The sequence below is a fragment of the Mauremys reevesii genome, linkage group 2 (genome assembly GCF_016161935.1).
Source record: "Mauremys reevesii isolate NIE-2019 linkage group 2, ASM1616193v1, whole genome shotgun sequence".
Lineage (NCBI taxonomy): Eukaryota > Metazoa > Chordata > Testudines > Geoemydidae > Mauremys > Mauremys reevesii.
Genome location: NC_052624.1, coordinates 262,787,205 through 262,811,177, shown reverse-complemented (window position 1 = coordinate 262,811,177; position 23,973 = coordinate 262,787,205). Strand labels below are relative to the sequence as shown.

The window sequence follows — 23,973 nt, the reverse complement described above, 5'->3', positions numbered from 1 at the left end:
ATGTCTGTCAAATGTTCATTCACAAACCGTACAAGCAAAGTCTAAATAGGACTGATAGAGCCACTGAATAAAAAATCTACCTCCCCATTTCTTTGCCTCTTGATGTGGTCCTGTTTTATTCTTGACAAAACTGATCTTGTGAGGAGACAAAATCCATTTAGTGCTGTTGTGGTGACTGTATAATACTGCTGTGCTGATGGCAATGGAGGAGAGTCTCCATCTTCTGGTAACCTTTTCATAGAATTCTCCGAGCAATCCAGGTCTGTTTTCAAAGAGAGCAATGCTATGATAAGTTCCTAAGGGTTAACTTAAATTCCAGAGATGAAAGCCCAGGGTTTTACACGCCTAACATCTTTCATCCCTCCCCCCCTCTGGCCTTGCTAGCTGTAACATTTCCTTTTATAAAAATCCACTCTCTGGACACTTTGTCTGAGTGATGCCGTACATGACTTGCATTGGTATATTCACAATTTCAAACAAAGTTTCATCTAGTCAATGTTTTTTCACTTCCCTTTTTCCCACAGCTTGTACATTTCAATTGATTATATTGATATACAAATAATGTAAGACTCTACTGCTCACTAACTGCTAATTGTGACCTTGCTAACTTTATTGTAACCCAGACAGCAGAGGTTTCCAGTGATTGTGATAACCTATATTATTATTTTTAATTAAAAGGATTCGTATAGCATTATAAATGGACCCTATGCGATGTCCTCCACACCATTTGAAAACCACATAGTAGCTGTGAAGGGGCACGAGGGCAGTGTGTATGTGTGTGCCGGGGTGACTACACATTTGTGCGTACAGCAGAAGCAGTCTCGAGCCATCCCTGGCATGGAAGGATCACAAGGGGACAGGCTAGGGCAGGCCAGGCAAGGGATAACTAGCCCCAACACCTCATGCAATTGGAGTGAAGGGACTGTAGCTTGATATTCCATCTATGGGCTAGAAAAATAGCCAGTGGATCCATGAGTGGGGGAAGATCTTCACCTCTGTAATCCTTCGGTGTGTTACCTGCACAGAGACTGATTACTCTGGCTTTTTGGGCATGGACTGGATTTCACCCTCAACACTGGTACCTATCGATGGTGTACAATATATCCCCATCCTCAAAGAGCATAATAGGCCAAGATAGACAGGACAAAGAATACACAAAGCAACTGTACCAGGAAGGAAGGAGTTGGAGAAACGACGGGTGAGGAGAACAGGATAAAAAGGATTCAGTAAACAGGACTTTAAGAAAGTGTATTAATCATGGAATGCCTATAGTATTGTATGGATCATATGCAGTATCTTAAATACATGTTACAAGATGGGCTAGATGTCTAAGAAGGACTCTTCCTGCTCCAATTATAATTATTATAATATTTTTTCTATTCATTTCTGTTGCTGTTATACAGACCTTTCTCTTTGAATATGTTTAGTAGTTCAGGTTCCATGGAATTATAGAAAAATCATAGAATCACAGAAGATTAAGATTGGAAGAGACCTCAGAAGGTCATCTAGTCCAACCCCCTACTCAAAGCAGGACCAACATCAACTAAATCATCCCAGCCAGGGCTTTGTCGAGTCGGGCCTTAAAAACCATTAAGGATAGAGATTCCACCACCTCCCTAGGTAACCAATTTCAGTGCTTCACCACCCTCCTAGTGAAGTAGTGTTTCCTAATATCCAACCTAGACCTCCTGCACTGCAACTTGAGACGGTTACTCCTTGTTCTGTCATCTGTCACCACTGAGAACAGCCAAGCTCCATCCGCTTTGGAATCTCCCTTCAGGTAGTTGAAGGCTGCTATCAAATCCTCCCTTACTCTTCTCTTCTGCAGACTAAACAAGCCCAGTTCCCTCAGCCTCTCCTCATAAGTCATGTGCTCCAGCCCCCTGATCATTTTCGTTGCCCTCCGCTGGACTCTCTCCAATTTGTCCACATCCTTTCTGTAGTGGGGGGCCCAAAACTGGACGCAGTACTCCAGATGTGGCCTCATCAGTGCTGAATAGAGGGGAATAATCACTTCCCTCAATCTGCTGGCAGTACTCCTAATGCATCCCAATATGCCGTTAACCTTCTTGGCAACAAGGGCACACTGCTGACTCATATCCAGCTTCTCATCCACTGTAATCCCCAGGTCCTTTTCTGCAGAACTGCTGCTTAGCCAGTTGGTCCCCAGCCTGTAGCGGTGCATGGGATTCTTCCATCCTAAGTGCAGGACTCTGCGCTTGTCCTTGTTGAACCTCATCATATTTCTTTTGGCCCAATCCTCCAATTTGTCTAGGTCACTCTGGACCCTATCCCTATCTTCCAGGATATCTACCTCTCACCCCAGCTTAATGTCATCTGCGAATTTACTGAGGGTGCAATCCATCCCATCTAGGGTGACCAGATGAGAGGGAGAAGATATCGGGACACATGGGTGGGTGGGGTCCGCTGGCGGTGGGGAGGGGGGAAGCCGAGTGCTGCCGGCAGAGCAAAATATCAGGACAAATTGCGTCCTTACCAAAGATCAGTCGGGACGCGTGACAAACACCTAAATATCGATATCGGGATGGTCCCAATTTTACCGGGACATCTGGTCACCCTAATCTCGTCATCCAGATCATTAATAAAGATGTTGAACAAAACTGGCCCCAGGACCGACCCCTGGGGCACTCCGGTTGATACCGGCTGCCAACTGGACATGGAGCCATTGATCACTACCCGTTGAGCCCGACAATCTAGTCAGCTTTCTATCCACCTTATAGTCCATTCATCCAATCCATACTTTTTTAACTTGCTGGCAAGAATACTGTTGGAGACTGTATTGAAAGCTTTGCTAAAGTCAAGATATATCACGTTCACTGCTTTGCCCATATCCACAGAGCCAGTTCTCATCAGAGAAGGAAATCAGGTTGGTCAGGCATGACTTGTCCTTGGTGAATTCATGTTGACTGTTCCTGATCACCTTCCTCTCCTCCAAGTGCTTTAAAATGGTTTCCTTGAAGACCTGCCCCATGATTTTTCCAGGGACTGAGGTGAGGCTGACTGGTCTGTAGTTCCTTGGGCTCTCCTTCTCTTTTTTTTTAAAGATGGGCACTATATTTGCCTTTTTCCAATCGATATTAAGAAGCATATGAATACTGCTGATGTAAGACCACTGCACCTAAAATGTTCATTTATTATGTAGAATCAAGAAAATGTAACTCATGTATAAAAATAATCTTACTTTAAAAAGCAAGTATAAAATGTTTTAACTTCTACACTGAGGCGGTGAGTGTAAACTAATGTACTAGAGGGAAACGAGCAATTTTGTTATTGCCTCAAGGTTGAATGTGGCCCAGTCTGAGTATAGAGATTTTCCACTGAATTTATGGTCTGGAAAAACCTTTATTAGGATAGTCAGGACCCTGAAAACATTAAATACATGTGTTTGTACTGTTTCCTTAAAATATAGGAAAATTATTTGCATCTCTACAGGCCTATTTCAGCTCTGATGTAAGTGGGTGCAATGCAGTGGAAATAAGATATGCTCCTATTTACACCAGGACTGCATTTGGCCCTGTATCTCATTAACAGATCTTTAGTCTCTAACGCTAATTGTTTTTAGCAATGTGTTGCCTCATTCTTTTGGCACATTTAGATTACAGTTCTTAGTGTGATCTATGAAATCTTTATGCAGATCATTTCTAATTTTACCTATCTACATAGTTTGTTACACACAGAAATACATTTATCAGTTACAAGTTGTTTTTCTCCCGATCTAATTTCTGTTTTTAGTGGCTGGTTCACTGGAATCAACTCCATCGTTGACAAAGGTCTCCTAGGGTATGTCTACACTGCAATTAAAAACCTGCGGCTGCTGGCTGGCCCGTGCCAGCTGACTCCAGCTCACAGGGCTGAGGCTAACAGGCTGTTTAATTATGGAGTAGGCTGGCTGCAGCCCAAACTCTTGGATCCTTCCAGTTTACAGGGTCCCAGAGCTGGGGCTGCAGGCTGAGCCCGAACATCTACGCCACAATTAAACAGCCTCTTGGCCTGAGCCCCATAAGCCGGAGTCAGCTGGCATGGGCCCACCACAGGTGTCTAATTGCAGTGTAGACATACCCTTAGTGTGTGATTGCTTTTCAAATGTAGACTGTATGATGTATGTAAATGCATTTCTATCTGTGTGCTGTACTGAAAGCTATGTATTTTAAGGGCTCCTCTTGCAGAGCCTAGGTGTTTACTAATCTGAAGTTGTTTGAAGACTGTGAACTGACTGTTGCGTTAGATTTATAAAACTGGAAAGAAAACTCATTTAGATGGCAGATTGCAAATGAGCACATCTTTGTTGAACTCTAGGGTCTCTTGTGTTTATTTTTATATACACAGATTCCTCCCCCCCCCACACCTCCATTTTCTTGCGTTTGTTCTTTCTCTTGCGGATTCATAAGTGGGGACTTTTGGGGTTTTTTTGGTTTTTGTTTTTTTTAAAGATTAGAAGGGACCATTAGATCATCGTGTGTGACCTCCTGCGAAACACAGGCCATAGAATTTCACCAAATTACACCTGAACTGATTACAATAACTTGTGTTCAACAAAAACATATCTTATAGAAAGGCAGTCTTGATTTGAAGGTATCAAACAATGGAGAATCCACCCCTTCTCTTGGTAGTTTGTTCTAATGTTAACTACCCTCACTGTTAAACATTTGTGTGTAATTTCTCATTTGAACATGTCTGGCTTCAACTGCCAGTCATTAGTTCTTGTTCTGCCTTTCTTTGCTAGATTAAACAGCCCTCTAGTTCCCGGTGTTTTTCTCCCCAAGAGGGTACTTATACAGTGTAATCAAGTCACCACTCAATCTCCTTTTTGAAATCCACAAGTCTCTCAGTGTAAGGCTTTTATTTGTAGCCTGAATCATTTTTGTGATTCTTCTCAGCAAAGGTTGATCCAAAGCCGGCCAAATCCAGCAGAGGCACTTTCACTGGTTTAAACGGGCTCTGGATCACTCAGAGCTCAAATCTGCCAACTCTTCATCCTTTGATTAGTGCCTCGACCCTGAAAGTGCTATAGTCCTATGGGTTTCAATTGGACAACTTTGAATAAGGTGCTGCTCAATGGGAGTCTGAGTGGCAGAATAAGATTGTGATTGCTTGATTCCCCTCTCAGTTAGGGTGGTGAAAATTGGAAGTAACTCCACTGAAGTCTGGAATAACATGATGCAAATGAGATATGAGTCAGACCCACAGAGTATAGATAAAAAAAATCAATATCCATAGCTATAAGAGTGTGCACAAAATTGACTGACTGGAGTTGGCTCTTACAGTGGAAAATTATTTTCCCCTTAGGTTGAAAAATGATCAGCATATGCTATAAGCTGAGGTCCCATCAGAGGTCACATTTTCAGCTTGATAGGTGCTAGGCTGCCACTTACAAGCCCCAAAAGAAAAATGGCAGTGCTAGATCTTATGATGCTATTGGGGGAGGGGGAAGGGCTCATTCTGAAGTCTGAAGCTTTCTGTAGTGCTTAAACCCTGACCATGCTGCTTTTAATTTGCCATTTTATTAATATTAATTATTAACATCATGAATATTAAAATGAAACCTCTGTTTCGTTTTTAATAAAAAAGGAAGGTAAAACTAATTCAGGGGCATGGGGGAAAAAGCACTATTGAAAACTGTGCTGAGATACGGGTCTGGAGCAGGAGAGGTGAGTTTCAGGGAACATTAAAAGGAAAGCAAAACTGAATCCTATTATAAACATGCTTTCATGCACCAACACTGGATAAATCCAGTTTGTATTATTAAAGTGCTAATGATGGGAAAATCTAATGCTTTAAAATGGAGGTTCTCAAACTGTGCTCCATGGGGACCAGGGATGACCCACAGAGTTTTTTATAATGGTCTGCAGAAGGCTGTGTTGTCACGTGGTGTGGGTCCTCAAACACGTTCCTAATATCACTTTTCTGTGTAAGCCTTGGCTGTAATTGCCAAATGGGTATTGGACAATGATGAATGGGGAGGGGTAGGTGATCTGTATGATCCCACATGAGTGAAAGAACGGTCCCTAAGATAACCTTTCTATTAAGATGTGGTCCACACTATGAAAATTTAAGTGGGGGTGGGGGGAAAGCTCTAAAAGATTTGCCTTTTTTTTTTTTATCAGCAGAAATAGGAGGGAGAAGGTTAATGACCTAGAATAATGTTTTGTTAGAGGCCTAAAGTTTTTGAACAAATGGCCAGAATGACTCATACCAAGTGACAAAATATTTAGTTCTGACTTCTGTCCTTGGATTTGGGTACAGGGTTCCCAGAGCAGAATTTGACCCTTAGTCATGTGACTCTTCGATTCTGTTTTGCAATTGAAGGGGATTAATAAATAACTACATATGCACTCACAATGGGAGCAGGTGTACGTCTCTCACTTAATTAAATAGGGGTCTGGTTTAAATTCACATCTGTTCCAGGGAGTTTTCCCTCTCTTTTTTGAATACTTACCTACATCTATTTTCAGACGAAACCTCATAACCTCTTTTGGTTTAGAAATCTGGCTAGAATTCTCAAAATAACAAGTTTTCTGTTGTGGTTTCCAGTGCTGGCTGGATTAGATATTCCAAGAAAGCAATGTGGGTTTTTTTGTAGTATTTAAATATTTCTCCTTCTAGCAGAATATAGGACTTGGGTTTTTTAGACTTTTTTTAGAAACTCCAGAAAAGGTTTTTGTTTTGAGTTTTGTTCAAAGGATTGAATCGGTTCTAATACTATCCAAATTGTCTTGCCCATTCCTATTCTTTTCTAAGTATTCACTGTACATTTTAATATATGGATGTGTGTTTACTCTTTTTGCCAGTAGGGACGCTGTAATGTGATTCTTTACAATTAATAAAGAAATGGGAAATGTAATGCATAATTAGTGGCTGCCTACTGAGCAACATGAGATTAACAAGGAATTGAAGAACAATGTATCTGGCTGATGGCAGATAAAATCAAAGGTGTTGACAGATTCACTTTACCTGTCACAAATAGAAAAGACCTTGAAGGTTGTTTATTTGATATGGGTACCATAAATCTACTAGATACATACAATCAAGCAATAGTGCTGGAATTCATTGCTTGAAAAATATGATGTGTGCAGTGTAATAGAAGTCCATTATTACATGTCTTCAGTGCTTAAATATATTTAATTTTGTATAGCCAGGAAGTAGCTTGGCAAATATATATACACCAGATAATGTGGATTTATAGACTGTCTGCTAAAGGTATAAATTTATCCTTAATTTGCTTTGTGGGTCCTGTTTGGTCCTTCCTGAGAGCACTAAAATGGTTGTCTCACATTTTACAGCACATTTGAAAAGCAGTGTAATATGATTTGCACCTGAATTTATATTTCAGATGGGAATTCAAGTTATTACTATTTCCTCCTATTAAAAACATCAGGTCTTGAATATGTTCAACTGAAAAACAGGACTGGCTAACAGTCTTTACCCAAGACTTGTAAGGAATCAATATAGTTCCCATCAGTACAGTAAATTACTTACTGAACCACTTCCAGTAATCATGATGTACAATTTCTCATTAACCCTGTCCTTTTCTGCACAGAACTGTGTTATTGACTTAGAATGATGTTCTGTTGGAATCATCTATGGCTCTTGAGTCAAAGAGCAATTAATTCAAAATGTGATTAAAATAAGGTACAGTACAGGTTTACAAGTGCCTTTTTGGAAAGCAGTCTCTTAGGGCACCTCCTGGAAGAGGAATCACTGACTCTCCAGATTGAGGGCAGGGGCTGGAAATCAGGACTGCCTACTTCTCGAGAAGATTCTTAGCCACTAATGTCGATTTTGAAAGATAATTAGGTATCTTCTCCATTTGTGAGCTACCTGGCAAGGAGATAGTTTCTATTAGGGAAAAGATAAGAATACATTCCTGCTTTTAAATCCTGATTGTAAAATATATTTTTTTAGTGATTCTGTAAAAGAAACATTATGAGGTCCCATTCTGTGTTCAGTAATTTTGGATAAAATTGATCCTGTTTTTTAAATTTAAAAAATGTTGTTGTTTTCTTCCATTGGTACTTCTGCAAATTCTTCTTAGGATCTGCAAGTTCAAGCTGTGTTCTTTCTGCCTCTTCAGTTATAACTAATTTGAAATTATTTTGCTATCAGAATTTAGAGGGCTATTTTATTGATATCTGGGTAGAATGGAATCTAGCTCCATAGGGTGTGTGTGACACTTTATGAGCAAACAGAGAGACAAGACAAGGTCCCTGGCCACTTATAATCTAAGGGTCAGATTCTGATATAATTTGCACTGGGGAGTTCCTTACTGGGGAGTCAGTGGAATCATTTCTGGGATAATCTTACTCACAGTGACTGGACTCTTTGGTCGCATTGGGATAAAGTGCTAATCTTTTGAGGTATTTAACATCCTGAATTCCTACAGACTGAATGAGTGTCAAGGACATGCTAAACCTTGCAGGATTAGACCCTACATAAGAACAAGAATAGAGAAAAATGACAGATCGTTATATCTGGAATACATGAGGATTGTGAGAGAGACACTAACACAAGAGAGGAAAGGTCATCTGTGTTAATAAATTTGACAGGTTTATTGTTGATTATTTAGTAGAGCTGGTCAAAAACCTAGGAAAAACAAATTCACAAAATTTTCATTTTCTTTCTGGGTTTTTAATTTTGAAAAACTTTGGCAAAAATAAAAAAATCAACTTGCTCTATTACTTAGTTTTCTTTTAATTCATGTTGATATTCTCTTTGGGTGCCAGAGGTGGTGTTGGAAAGCCTGATAGAAAAATTTGTGATTTTAAGAAAAGTGTTTTGGAGAAACAAGGTCATTCTTCCATAGCCATATTGGCAGTACTAACAAAACCTAAAACATAATCTTGTCAGGATATTAAGTAGACACGACTTGAAGACACAGGATCCAGATTAAGTAAGCAAATTTCCTTCATTACGTGTTAATTTATTGATTATAATTGCAGGCTAACCAGCAAGTAGGACTCCGTGTAATGCTGTGAAAACTTCAACAAGGTGCTTGGACCCTCATCCAAGTCCAACAAAGCACATACTGTTAAGAGTCAAAACGTCATCCCCTCCTTGATAAGATTTTATATGCTATGTTAGTTTTTGAATAACATGATATACAAGCCATTCCTTCTCCTCAAGCTTGCCTGATCCTCCAGGCCTACTCTTTTCTCCAAAGAGCTACTCCCACTTGCTTATATTCAAGGTGGAGTCTAGTGAGCCACACCTGTCCTGATGACCCCATCAGTAACTACCTTTTACAACTCCTTGCAGGGTTACTATGATGGGGACAGAAGCATCTTGTTGTACAGTTCTGTCAAAACAATTTTCTCTCAATCAAACACATGGAACATTCCCTGTGTGTAGTAGTCTCATCCCCCAAATCTATTAATTCTTTATTTCCCCTTCTTTGCTCCCCCCCCCAATTCATTGATCCATCTACTTCAACCACTGATCCATTTGTACCCTTTGCTTTCCCATCCCCAGCACTTCATGGAATCTCCTTTAGGTGGCTTCCTATCTGGAAGTTGCTCCTCACATCAGCAGGTAGTGACAGGTGGTATCTTACAGCTTCTCCTAGAAGGAGTGATGGTAGCTTGATTATCTACAGGGCATTGGGGTGGTTTCATGGAGCAGGTCTCCACTGATTCACTGGTGATATTCCATAGCTCATGTGCAGGGGGAGGGATTGGAGGGTCACCATTTTCTTTAGCAGTTGCCATGGTCAATATTAAAGCAAGTGAAACTTGCACCTTTCCAGCTGCCTGCACAAGCAGCAGCAGTTCAGTCCCAGCCTCAGACAGTGCTGAAGCTATCATCAAGTAGAGCCAGCATTAGTGTTTGGGGTAGGCCTATGGAGCAATTTCCTCCTCCTTTCCCCATAGGTGACCAATTCCTGTCCACTGTGATCATACCACTGAGTCCAGGGCAGGACCTAAGAACTGGGGAGAAGGATTAATAAAAAATGGTTCTTTTGATTGTGCCCCTAAGTTAACCGACTCGCTTTACATTTTTTTAATTCTCCTTTCTCAGCTTCCTGCTGCAGAAGTGGAGTCGGAGGCTTGTTCCTTACAATTTGTTTAAAAGCCTTTACATCAGGTGGAAGGGCTGTTTTTAAGGCTATCTTGGCATGGGAAACTAGGAACTAACCTTAAATGAAAGCTCATGCAGCCCAAAGGCTGCTCCGTGATGTGAGCCACCTCCAACTAATCCGTGCTGGCACAAGAGGCTTGTTCTTATGTGCTGAGTTGGGAAGGAGCTAACGCTAGCCCACACAGGCAGAGTGAAAGGCTGTGATTGGATTCTTTAAGTAGAACCAGATTTGCAAACATGTTTCTGAAGCTAATGAGGTAAGTCTGGGCACAGTTAGTGTAACATTTGCTCTGCACCAAAACTAGGGAAGCACATTACTATCAATTAAGCAGGAATATTCATCATATCATGTCAACAATCACTTTTCAAATTATGTGGTACAGTTTGTGAATTTAAACTAATTTGTCACCTGGATAATTTAGGCATCTTAGTGTATCCCACGCCACAGAGTTATTGAGCTGGAGGCAGTAGATTGTGCACTCCATCTCAGTCAGCGGGAATTCTGCCTGTATTAGGACTGCAGGATTATACAAGGAATTGCAGCTGAGTATGTCCAAACAGCCTACGTAGGTCTGTTCCTTCTTATGAGGTAGCGGCTGTGCCCCCTCAATAAGTGTACTGAATATTAGGTATTGATCTACATATGTACATTGTGTATTGATGCAGGAGATAAAATAATCTTTCCTGCCCAGAGTTCAAATCATGTCACTCCCTTTCACTGGCTTCATCTTACTGTATTAATCAAAATCTGAGCTTTTCATAGTCTTTATGAAGGCCTTACACAAATGTGCCCTGCCTACATGTCTGCTCTCATTTCTTAACACTTCCCTCTCAATTCTCTCCACTCAACTGATAAATCACTCCTTATTTCTCTCTTTATTTCCTTTTTCTAATTCACCTTTATAAAGGTAAAAACCCAGAAAATTTGGGAGGAACAATAATATAAATAATAGGCTAATAATACAGAGTAGCATCAAATACTTGCTTAGGAAAATAACTGTAAATTACCACCACAATAAAAAGAAGTGCTTAACATACTGTCACCCAAAGTGGGAATCAGCTCCTCTCCCTGGTTGCAAAATCCAGCTTCACTCCTGGTTTCCCACCATTGCCTCTTCTGGCTTGTGAAGTTCCTTTGCTTCAATGCCGTGACACCTGCTCTCCTTTGCAACAGGCCCACCAGCAAACAGCTCCTCATCTGGCTCATTCTCCTAAATCATTTTAGGAAAAAATGCTGTCACTGAAATAGAAAATAAACTAAAAGGGGGGTGGTCTAAATTAATTCTACCATCTGGTCTCTAGGTCTGATCTTTGTGAAGGATGTAAGCTCCTTAGGGCAGAGATCATTTCCTTTTGTTTTGCTGAGGTAGGAAACGTACTCAAATGAGAAATAAATAAATGTCTAGAAGAAAGATATTAAAACCTGTAACTGTTGGCCAGATAGGTGGACAGAACTGGAGGAGCCACATGGCCTCCTTCTGTCCTGACACATTATTACATACTGTAACTCTCTGCCCAAAGATGACAGGGAGGCTGGCACTTTTTTTCTCTGAGGACTTTCATTTTTGCTTACTTTCAATTGCTAGATTGGCATTGCATTCTTAGACTGGTGTACATCCTTTGTAAATTGCTTTGAGATGTCTTGGTGTGATAATGTGCTATAACAATTGAAGTCATTATTCCTGTCTTTCACTGGGGGAATTTGATGGCTGGCATTGATCTATAAGACACTAATTTCCATATTTTGGTATTACATTAACCAATAGAATTCCTCTGGTTTATGATTTCACAGAAAGGTTTACTGGACAAGGGGTTATCAGCCTTAGTGCTACGGAGTGCCGCCACAAAACTGGGACAAAGTACATGAACTATTGTCATTCTCTACCTGAGAAAGATATATATATATACTGTATTCCTCTGTCAATGATGCTGATAATGATATTGATATGACAAGTGGAACCCAAAGATGCAGATTTAATGATTAAAAGACACACAATTCAGTCAAACTAGGAAGTAAATGAACCTGAATGTAGAGAGAGGCAAAGGGCTGAGTTTGCTTTAAACAAACATCCTATGCCAGATTTTCAGCCAATGTAAATCAGTCTAGCCCCAGTGTGACGTGGTGCTTACATACTAGCATTGGACTGGAGAGGCAAGGGCCCCTTTGGAAGGGAGAGAAGATGGACTTCAGCAGGCTATGGGGCGTGTGGCTGGGCCTAACCACCAGCACCAATACTTTAGGGGCTAAAGAGTCGGGAAAGCTTTTCCTCCCCTAAGATAAAGGGTTTGGAAGCACTGCTTCAGGCAGTTGCTTCATGCTGTGATTCTCTGGTGGACACGGGGCACCTTAGTGCTTGTCCTATCACCATGTTCTGTCATCCTGATCCTGCTATTTGCTGTCTCTTAATTTAGCATTTATATTACAGTGGAGTCCAAAAGACCAGATCAGAGTCCCATTGTGCTAGGCACTGTAATAACACAAGACGATTCAGTCCAGGTCTGGAAGAGCTAACAGTCTTGTGTGTGTGAATTTAGCATGCTCTGCATTATGGGCTATCTCAGACCATGACACCGTAATTCATTGGCATGCTAAATGCCAACATGAGGCATGCTGCCAGCCCAGGATTCAGATCCTTAATTCAGTTGCATCTGTACTCAGTCTGTTGCTGTTCAAAGGGATCTTAGGAGGGCAGGGGATGGTGAGGCTGTTCAGAAGTATCCAGGGAAATTTTGTTATCCTCCTATAGGCCAGTCTGAGCCTGCTACAAACTATGATACCTCAACATGCCTAATACAGGTAGAATTTGCCAAATTTTCACTGATGATGCAAAGCTAAGATCCAGAACATGGATTTCTGGAGTGGAAAGTAATTGACTCACCAAGTCAGGTATCCCTTTTGCATTTTAGATCTATCCCATTATGAATCAGATTGTTTCACAGCTGAGGATTTTAATGCAGCAGAATGAGGTTTATTTGCTAGAATGAGGTTATTACATCAATGGAAATCCTTGGATGATTTTCTTCTTTTTACTTTTGGATCCAGGCCGTGCATTGCTGAGGCTTACTGACAAGAAGCTTGAACGAATGGGGATTGCCCAGGAGAGCCTACGACAGCACATTTTGCAGCAGGTGCTTCAGCTGAAAGTGAGAGAAGAAGTCCGAAATTTACAATTACTTACACAAGGTAGGAAAGAATTTCAGTGTGGGCCTATAAAAAGATAGTGAAGGTAAAGTTCAAACAGAGACATAAAAGGTGATTTGACAGTCTCCAGTAAGAAATGATGCATGAAGATCTTATCGACTCCAAATACTTTCCTAGTGGGGAAAGGGAACAAAAGGTAAAACAATGCATAAATAAAAAAGGTATGTTAAGCTGACTGTTGGCATGAGGAAAGTAGTTTTGATCTACAGCTTGGTGGCTTTCTCACTTAAATGCCTACTTACTAAGACAAAAATAACTTGACTGTATAAAAAGAGAATTAATATAAAACCGTCTGTCTTTGCAGACATTGAACATTCGCATTAATTGTTTACTCTTTTATCCAGTGGTGAGAGTAATCTCAGTAATCTCTTATGGTAAGAGCTGTCAATGAGAATTACCTGATAGGCATCTGAAAAATGTAAAGATCTTGATTCTACTTTCTCATTGGGGTAACTCCATTGATTTTACTAGAATCGTTCCTAATTTATACCAGTGGAAGTCAAAGCAGAATCAGATTCAGTCTGCTGATCTTGTGTGTCTCTGGTGGGAGGTCATTTAACAACAACAACAACAAAAGCCTGTACATCTTTTCCAAATAAGGCTAAAACATTTCATAATGGCTTGCATTATTAGCTCTATTGAGGCATTTGTAGCTGCTGTAATAATATGGAACAGAGCAGACATTGTACTCACAATGTAAAGTAATGGTTCGGCATCTTTTAATATAGATCTGTAGTTATCCATCTTTGTAAAATGAGGTTTGATAATCCAGCCAGATAATTTCCACAATGTTTTGATTTAATGCCCATTTTGTGTCAATGTATATGAAAAGAAATATTGTTAAAATATACTGTGTGCACTGAGGAGCACTATTTATTCCATATGCAGCATTATGTAGCTGACTAAACTGTGCTTACTGTACTGGGAATAAACTCATTGGGTTAGTCCAGTAATTGCCCTTCAACAGGAAGAGTCTCTGGCTCCAAATGAACTGTTCCTCCGCAGATTTTGATGTGGTTTCTAATGCCGATGGGCCATAGTTGTAAGGTGTTTCCTGTCATATGCATCCCTCTCTGGCACTGCCCCCTTTGGACATGTTGGGGCACTGCAGGTGCATTGCACTCGGCGCCCCAGACGATTACCTGAACCAGATTAGTTCAACCCCTCTCTGCAACATCTTGTTTATTCACTTATTCTACAGAGGGTAACTCACTTATTTTGCTGCTCACCCTGGGTCCATGGTTAGTTTCCTCTCCTGTTCCAGAGGTCCCAGCCCTACACCTGGAGCTGGTCTGTACTTTGGGCAATTCCTCTCCTTAAGACAGGAGCCTCCTAGCTCTTCCCCTTGGAGCTGGTGTTGTGCGTTAGGCCAGCTGTAGAGTCTCAGGCAGCTTCTCCTCCTGCTGGCCCATTTACCGATCAGTCCTTCCACTCTCAGCCTGGGAGAGTTCAGCAGGCAGAACTTCCCCTGTGCTGTTCTCTTCTTGTTAATTCAGGGGCCTGCAGGAGCCTTTTTACAAGCATCTGCCCTGCTATGAAGGAAGGAGGCACAATTTATGTTGGCCCCTTCTTCCAGCTCGTTCTTTATTGGCTGGGTGAGAGCAGAGCCTTGCCCCATCTTCTCTGTAAGGCTCCAGGTCCCAGACCCTTAAAGACATAGCAAAAGGATTCCTTCTAAATATTGCTTCTTTCCAGGGCCCCTTTCCTCTGACTTCATATTTCCTCACCTCGTAAAGGGCCATGCTGTGTGACAGGGAGGACTGCGCAGTAGGCAATACTGCCCTTAAGGAACAGACTATCCTGTCACTCTACCACCTGCACATATCACCTTACCCTGTCCGGGCTGCTTAAAGCTAGTGTGTGTAGCTGTGATATGAACAATAACTGGTCTTCAAAATGCCTTAGTAAGGAGATGGTGCTCAAGATCCTCCAATGTTTAGAGGTCCACCTCTTCAAACCATCGCTTGCCAATTTCCACCCTGTCTCAACCTGTCCCATTAGAGGGAATGTGATTTGAGAGATTGGTGGATTTTAAGTTCCAGTTGTAGCTCAATACCAGACACACTGGAAGTTTCCCCCATGTGTTTAGGCCCATTGATGGAAGGTGAGACTATGCTTGTAAGGCCCATTAGTGATCCACTGGCTTTAAATTTTGAGTCAGTTACCTATTATAGTCCTGCTGACCTCTCAGTAACTCTTGATTGGCCATGGGGCATTGCTTTAGAGTATATCTACACTTCAAGCTGGGGCTGTAATTCCCATCTTGAGGAGACATACTTGTGCTAGCTCTCATGCAGCCAGTGCACTGAAAGAGTGTAGTATGAGGGGCAGGGGCAGGCTAGCTTCCCCAAGTTCATGCCCATCCAAGACCCCAGGCACATACTGGGCCAACTAGTCCATCCTGTTGCTCGCACTGCCGTGGCTACCCTCATTTTCAGCATGCTAGCTGGATGAGAGTTTGCGCAGGTAGGTCTCCTCAAGCTGGGAATCACGCTCCCAGATCAAAGTGGCTAATGGGTGTTGCAGACTTGTCTGAGACTGCTCTCTCGTGGCTCTACTGGGAGCTTGACAGGTCAACTGGTGGTATCAGTCATCCAGGGTCAATCAGTAATGAGTGACATTTCAAGTGATTTCATGTGGCATCCTCCAAGATTTTAGCCTTTTGCCCATGCTGTTGAGGATACATATGTGGCCTTTGATAAAATCACATATAAACACAGGACAGAGTATCATGAATCTGCTGCTTATAGATAGATGCAAGTCTCTTGTCCTGGGCATTCATCTGTGTAATCTGGTCTCTGCCTTGGAGGCTTATGTAGACAATGTATCCCTCTGGATGTCCCCTTATTCTCAACCTAGAAGAGACTGTTACAGGTGGGTAAGAATCATCATTATGAAGAGACTCCCCCCATTTGTTTTGTGAAAGGAATGTATTTGGAGATGGTCAGATTAAGAATCATGATGTGATTTTTAGTATGCATTTTCCATAGAAAGCCATGTGTCTGTTGGATATTCAGCGAAATTGGTTCGCTCTTCCTCCCCCAGCTGCCCAGTTTTCTCAGGCTGTGTCTAAATTTATCCTGCAATAGCTTAGCAACAGCAGTACCTACCTTCATAACCACAACCCCTTATTAAAGTAATGTCCTCTTAGTACTCTGTCTACCAGAGATTCTTGTTTGTAGCAGTTAGGGAATTCAGGGCACACCTTCAACCTGATGAATATTGCATCTATGCTTGGACACATTTTGCCTTTTAGGGATTCAACCTCAGGTCAGAAGGTGACCATGGTTATCCTGTGGTGGCCTCTAAAGTTTGAAGTTATTCCAGATAATTGGTGTGAGAGAAAAAGGTTACTGTCATTGCACAATTTTGATGCTACTTAAAGGAAGGAAGCAGGGCATATAGTTAACAAACCCCAGTCTGAAGTCATTCAATGCATAGGCTGGCCTATAAGTAGTCCGATCCTAATCCAACACGGTTCAGTAAAATCAGTGGAAACACTCCCATTGACTTTAGTGGACTTTCGATCAGATCCTGATTGAGGTTAGGATCTAGTCAAAGAACAGCGAAGATTAAAAAGACACATTATATCATATTTATATACAGTGTAATTTATTTTAAGAAGTGTTTGTTTCATCTGCCTTCCATACAGAAAGTTCATATGTAAATTTTGCTTGACAGATGGCCATACACAGTGCAATTGCTTTCCTCCATACTTCTGTTGTAGTAATTTACTTACAAACCCATTTCACATTCCGTCATTCAATGCATGCTGTCCAGGCTGTGCTGGAGATCTGACAGCAGTGGTATTATGTGATTGTGTAATTGAAGGCTGTATCTTGAATTTCAGTGGGACTATTCTTGTCCATATGGGCTGCCTGATTGGGCCTATTATCAGCAGAAATGTTATCCTGACCTCCACTGAGGTAGAAGGGCTTCCTCATCTGACTGAGCTTTTCTGCAAGAAACCCAGCGAGGTCATGGAACTAATTTGGCAAAATATCTGCAGATGTCTCACGGGGAGAGTGCTCAGGGCTGGAATCATCATTATTATATTGTTTCTTCCCTAATCCTGATTCATAAGAGCCAAAAAACCATGTCTTACATAACTACACAGTGATGGCGTGAAGCTAATTTTGGATTTTCAATGCTAGTCCAGCTCATAGCTAGCATAGGGAGAAGATGTCCCGTTAGCATTGGCATATCAGACCTATGTGGAATGCTGTGATTTTGAACAAAATGTTTTTAGACAAGGATCTGCTAATGGTGCTTGGATTTAGGTTCTGTGTCATACCTGCACTCTGCATATTTTTAAGGTGACATTGTGCCCATTTATAAGTTGCTCTGAGAGTTTGAAACTGGGCTAAGTGCTACTTGAAGTTAACCAGCCGATCACAGAAATTGATGCTAATTCTGCAGGAAGATTTCCCCTGGTAACAAAATACATTAGATTAAGGCCATATGCCTCATTATAAGGGATTGCTACTGTTGATGCTTGTTGGCATTATACCATCAGTGAATGCTTCATCCTGTTCTGGTGCTCAGCTTCTAAAGAGGGTATGTGCACATTGTTAACAAGGGTAAATTATTCACAAATAAACATTATCCCCCGTCCTTGTAAGGAGTAGTCCAGTTCCAAATCTACTGAGGTATCCTAGTAATGCGTCTGCCTTAGATTAATTTAGGTGACCCTAAAGGTGCATCTTATCTTTTTGGGGGATGTAGGAAGACTGCTGCCCGATGATGATGTGGCGTTGCACCCCATAATGCTTTATAGAAATATGCATATGAGTGTAAATCTGACATAACTGGAATATGTTTTATGCTGACATAACTGGAATATGTTTAGATGCCATGTAACACATCTTTGCAAAGGTTATGATCTACTGAATCTATTCATCCTATTTGTATGCATGTATCAGTTTTGTATCTGAAGTTATGAGCATTGGCTCTATGCTTGTATTTAAAGTGTTTGCTATAGGAAGCACATAAGGCAGATTTGGTCAACATAGTGTGAAGGGGTTATTCAAGTAACTGGGAGTACTTAACTAACATTGGACTTTGGGAGACACCAATCCACTGCTGAGCTTTCCTGGGAATGTTCAAACTAACGTGTAAACAATGGTGTCAGCCTGCAAAAAGCTGAATCGTTCATAGACATGTGACTTGCCCAAGTGGCTAGAGACCCCATTTTGTGGCTGTGATATTGCACAGGAGAGAGACTATATAAGGCCCTGGAAACCCCTCCATTTTATCTTCAGCTGGCTCAAAAGGTAGCCTCTCCACCCCAAAGAGATGCCTGAAAGAAACTAGAACAAAGGACAGGGGAGTGAGTGATTGCTGGACCCAGACTAGGAAGGAGTCTAGTCTGTCAAAGAAGCTTATTGGAACATCTCTGAGGGTGGGATTTACCTGTATTTAGTTTCCTACTGTATTAGGCTTAGACTTGCTTGTTTTGTTTTATTTTGCTTGGTAACTTACTTTGTTCTCTCTGTTATTACTTGGAACCACTTAAATCCTACTTTTTATATTCAATAAAATCACTTTTTACTTATTTATTAACCCAGAGCTAGTAATTAATACCTGGGGGAGCAAACAGCTGTGCATATCTCTCTGTCAGTGTTATAGAGAGTGGACAATTTGAGTTTATCCTATATAAGCTTTATACAGAGTAAAACGGATTTATTTGGGGTTTGGACCCCATTGGGAACTGGGTATCTGGGTGTTGGAGACAGGAGCATTTCTTAAGCTGTTTTCAGCTAAGCCTGAAGCTTTTGGGGGAGGTGGTTCAGACCTGGGCCTGTGTTTGTAGCAGTCTAGTGTGTCTGGCTCAACAAGGCAAGAGACTGAAGTCCCAAGTTGGCAGGGAAAACAGGCTCTGAGGTAGTCCCAGCACATCAGGTGGCAGTCCCAAGGGGGTCTCTGTGACCCATCCCATCACAGATGGGTTTATCTTCCCAACATGGCTTTTGAGAAACCCCATAACCAGAATTTTTCCTTCTGTGTTAGACAAAAATCCCTGTTTTAAGAGCTTTGCAACTTGTGAGCCTTTGGATAGCAGGGTAAAGGGAGCAATGATGAAACCTCAAAAGGTTCAGCTGTTTGTTTTTGTTTGGATGCCAGAATATTTGAGGCACTCCTTTACTACTTTCCCCTACTCTTTGCCACCTTCCTTGCTGATGGGGCAAGCCTCGTAGGATGTGGAGACTCTCTGAACACTGATCCACAATTACCAGTATCCTCTTTGATGAAACCCCACTCAGCTTCCTTTCCTTTCTCCTCCTCTGCCTCTGAACCTCCAGCATAGTTTAGGCACTTACATGAATTCAGGGCCTCTTCTCCCTCTTACTCCCCAATTTACTTGCATCACCCTACTGTGGGAAGTTCCACAGTCTTTATCCTCTTTCCCCAGAAACAGGAGGCATTGCTACTAGACTTACTGTTGTCCGTTTCTGAATTATGCACATGAAGGGTTCTCTACTTGTGATGCCCTGGTGTGCATAGCATGCTTGGAGCTGCTCACCCTAGGGTATCACTATCATGGAAGATTCAGAGATTCACAGAAGCATGCCATGTCTTGCCATCAAAAGGTTAGAGGACAACGGAGAAAGTCAACTGATTTAGTCCACACCATTGCATCCCCAGTGCTCATGTTCTCTTCTTACTTGGAAAGGAACTCGGGGGAGGGGGGAATACTACAAAAGGAGTCTGAGAATAAGGGGAGATCGATGAGGAAGAACACCTTGGATGAAAAGGGGGAGACTGTGTGGCAGTTCATTCAAATCTTTCTCTCTGCCATGTAGACAATGTAGGTATAGGACAATTAGTTCCTTGACTGCTCTGATCAACTTGTACTGCCAGAGATGGGAGCATTACACTGTCATCCATGACCAGAAGGCAGGTCACTGAAACTAGCCGTAGTGTTACACTTGAAAGATCTCTCATATTATTTCTCCAAAAGGCCAGTCTATTATTTGCTTCCCCAGCAGGAGTCTGGGCACCAGATTTTGGCACCTGGGGAATCCTAGATTCCTTTCACCTGAAATACTTGTTTTTCTTCCTCTAAGGGTTACAGCAGATGTTGCTATTGTCACAACTTTGGGTAGGGGATTTACTAGCCTTTCTGGACTGTGGCCCGTAAAAAGGAAGCATATAACACTTGTGGAATCCTGTTTTCATGTCTGTGTTTCGTTGTCCCTGGCATTGCATTATTTGAATTGCATGACAATCCTTTCTACTCAGTGACTGTGTGTCTCCCTCTTTTGTTATCATTATCCTGTCCTGACCTTATTCTTTTCCACCACCCGAAACAAACAGTTTGTACCACAATCAGGAAGGGCCTTGTTTCTATTCCTTATAGCAAAATAACTATGCAAATGTTTCCTGCATATGCTGCATGCATGGCATCTCTCCAAAACAAAAAACCTTGATGTTTCAGAGAAGCTGACACAAACCTAATTCCCTAGAGATTTCCTTTTCCCTAAGCCTCTTTATTGTCAGCAATCTCTGAGAGACCTCATAGAATGGATCCTGAGGAATGGAATGGCTACGGCCCATGCCACAGGATCAGAAGTATATTCCATAGTGGTTTTTATTTTGAGGTACTGGCTCAGGATATTAGGCTTGTCTACGTGGTGCATTAGTCCATACCACAGGGGGTGTAAAATCTATTGCGCACTAGTATGTTGGGCATCAGTGGGTCCATGCGGACCCAGATGGCACGCACTAAAAGTTTTGTAGTGCATGTTACCGTAAGGCAGTTTTCAAGCAGGACTGCATTAACACGCACTAGGGAACTTTTAGTGTATGCCAGCAGGGTCCAAACGGGCCCAGTTAGCATGTGACACACTACCACTCACTGGAAATTTTCACCCCTCTGGTATGAACGAACGTGCTGTGTGGATAAGCCCTAAGCCTGCCTGTATATTAGTACCAAGGCTTTTACTGTCGTCTTCATATAGGTGTTTTTCACCACATGTATGTATCCCTATGTCCCTTCCACTACATATCCCTATCCATTGTCCTTTTCCTGTACCACAGCAGGAGCCTAACAATTCATCCTGTACAGCCATCTCCTTTGTCTAATGTCACTTTATAATTATACATCAGAGTACAAGACTGCAGTCCACATTATATCCTCTCCACTCCCTGGTTGAGACCATATGAGGCATTCTTAGATGAGCTAGGGCAGGGAGCCAGAAGCATAAGCAGAGCTTAAGGGGAGGGATAGCTCAGTGGTTTGAGCATTGGCCTGCTAAACCCAGGGTTGTGAGTTCAATCCTTGAGGAGGCCACTTGGGGGATCTGGGGCAAAAATTGGTCCTGCTAGTGAAGGCAGGGGGCTGGACTTGATGACCTTTCAAGGTCCCTTCCAGTTCTAGGAGATTGGTATATCTCCAATTATTACCTTTATTACCATTGATCACTCTTGCAAAGCTTCTGAAACTTCAGGCCACTTATGACCTGTTTCACTGAGAATCACTGTTTTCCCAGATCACTCCACTGCCTACGTGTGCACACACATGTGCATATTATATACGCAACGTGCACCAGTGAGGATAAAATTTAAAGTTTTCCAACTGAACCACTCAACTATGGATATAGAGTATCCACTTTTCAGATTTCTAACTTGAGCTGGGAGAAGCATGTACTTTGCAATGCAACAGATTTGTCCAATCTCTGTTAAATTGTTGAATTAATTTATAGTGTTTCCCATAGTTATGCCATCCAGTCTTCTAATATTTAAAATATGTATAGGGTCAGACATATGCAACTGTGGAATTCTGCAGTGGTGAAAGAGTGCTGAAAAACCATACCTGTACAATTAACATTATTCATATTCTGTATTCACATTTATTATAGGATTCCATCAGTGGTGGATATGCTAAATGTAGTGGAAACTTAGTAGCGTGCATATACAAAACAGATTGTCATCATCTTTTTATTTTGTTTTCCAAATTGCCCAGGAGATTAGTCATACCTGTGGACTAGCCATCTGGAAAGTTTGGCCCTCTAGAGTTGTACCTGCCCAAAACGGTCTTAAACTTTTTATATGCAGTGTTGTTGCAGCCATGTTGGTCCCAGGAGATTAGAGACACAAGGTGAGTGAGATTTTTTTATTGGACCAATTTCTGGTAGTGAGAGAGAGAAGTTTTCGAGCTTACATGGAACTCTTCTTCAGGTCTGGGAAACTTGCTCAGAATGTCACAGCTAAATACATCTTGTTTAAAGATCTTGTATTTAGCTGTGGCACTCTGAGTGAGTTTAAATTTTTTATGGCAGAAAAATGTATATTTCTTTTTTCGTCCATGTGTAACTTTGAAGAGGAAGAAATTACTTGCTCAAACTTTCCAAAAAGATTCACTTTTATGCTGAGACCAAGCATGAGACAGCTTCAAACCACCCTTCCTTTATGATTGATCAGAAAGTGGAGTGTACAACAGTCTTAACTATAGCTAATTGTGATCACCAGGCCCATCCACAGAAATGTGGGGCCCCAGTCCATCATGTTCAATGGAGCCCCACTCCCTCCCATTTCATTTTATTCACACAGATGTTATAGCCGTTTGGGGAGCCCTGAGCTCAGGGCCCCTGATACAATTGTCCTGCCTTTTTCCCCTTCTTGTCAGTCCTGGTGATCGGTGCCAGGGCAATAACATATTAGTTACCTGAGTAAGACGAACCGCATGGCTCATGGGGCTTTTGGTAACAGGTTACACCATTTTTTCACAGGGAGTTTAAATAAATCATGCCCATATTGTGGGATAAGGCTAGGGACATGATATGTCATGCTCTGACTGGATTTTTAAAATTAGAGATGTAGCCAATTTGGGTTGGGCTGTGCTGCTAAATTTAAAAAAGGGGTGGGGGGGAAGCTAATAAAATCCATAATTCCCTGTCATGAAATTCTCCTCATCCTTAGGAAATATCTAGAGAGCTTTTCTATTTCTATCTGAAACTTCTGGGATTCTGGTTCAAATCCTTATCATAGCAGTAGTGACCAACAGTCATAACCATTAGTAGCCTGTGTGGAGTGAGTTGGAAGCCTCACTCTAGTTTCAGATAAACAAGTGTTCACATAATTTAAAAAAAACAAAAAACACCTAAACACTAACTGGCACCCTTGCTGGCAGCCTCAGGGGAGCACAAAATGCTGACGCCAAAACTTTCAGATTTCTGTGCTTAAAGCCAGGCGCACATGGCTTGATTTTTCAGAGATGCCGAGCAATCCCAACTCCTAGTGACTTCAGTAAGAGCCGGGAGCACTCAGCACTTCTGAAAATCATGTCACTTACCCAGGTGCCTCATTATGGAGTTTGGTGCCTAAATGTAGACAGGTTTCAGAGTAGCAGCCGTGTTAGTCTGTATCCGCAAAAAGAACAGGAGTACTTGTGGCACCTTAGAGACTAACAAATTTATTTCAGCAAGAGCTTTCGTGAGCTACAGCTCACTTCTTCGGATGCACAGAATGTAGACACAAAGTTTTGGCCTTGGTGGCAGGGAGAATGAATTACCCTCTCTGTCCTAGAGGTGGTCCCTCCAGATTAGAACTGTGGCAAAGCTTGCAGGTTGACTTTGAGAGGCTTGTACTGTCTCTTCCTGTGATGAGTATGTACTGTCAGCAGAGGAATTCAATTTCCATCATTGGTAGTCTGACATCTTTAACAAATACAACGTTCA

General features: G+C 41.7%; 1 protein-coding gene across 7 annotated transcripts in view; it reads left to right on the top strand.

Annotated features, from left to right (window-relative positions):
• Positions 1–23,973, top strand: part of SAMD12 (sterile alpha motif domain containing 12) — a 220,619-nt gene that overhangs the window by 110,178 nt on the left and 86,468 nt on the right. For 5 of the 7 annotated variants that reach the window (XR_005595225.1, XR_005595226.1, XM_039527940.1 and 2 more), the window contains one exon: positions 13,136–13,276. Coding sequence is in view for 3 of the 7 variants with exons in the window: in XM_039527940.1 (XP_039383874.1) it covers positions 13,136–13,276 (141 nt within the window). In the remaining 4 variants the exon portion in view is untranslated. Of the gene's footprint in view, positions 1–13,135; positions 13,277–22,259; positions 22,395–23,973 lie in introns of all 7 variants that reach the window. The other 2 variants (XR_005595227.1, XR_005595228.1) reach the window with 1 other exon arrangement.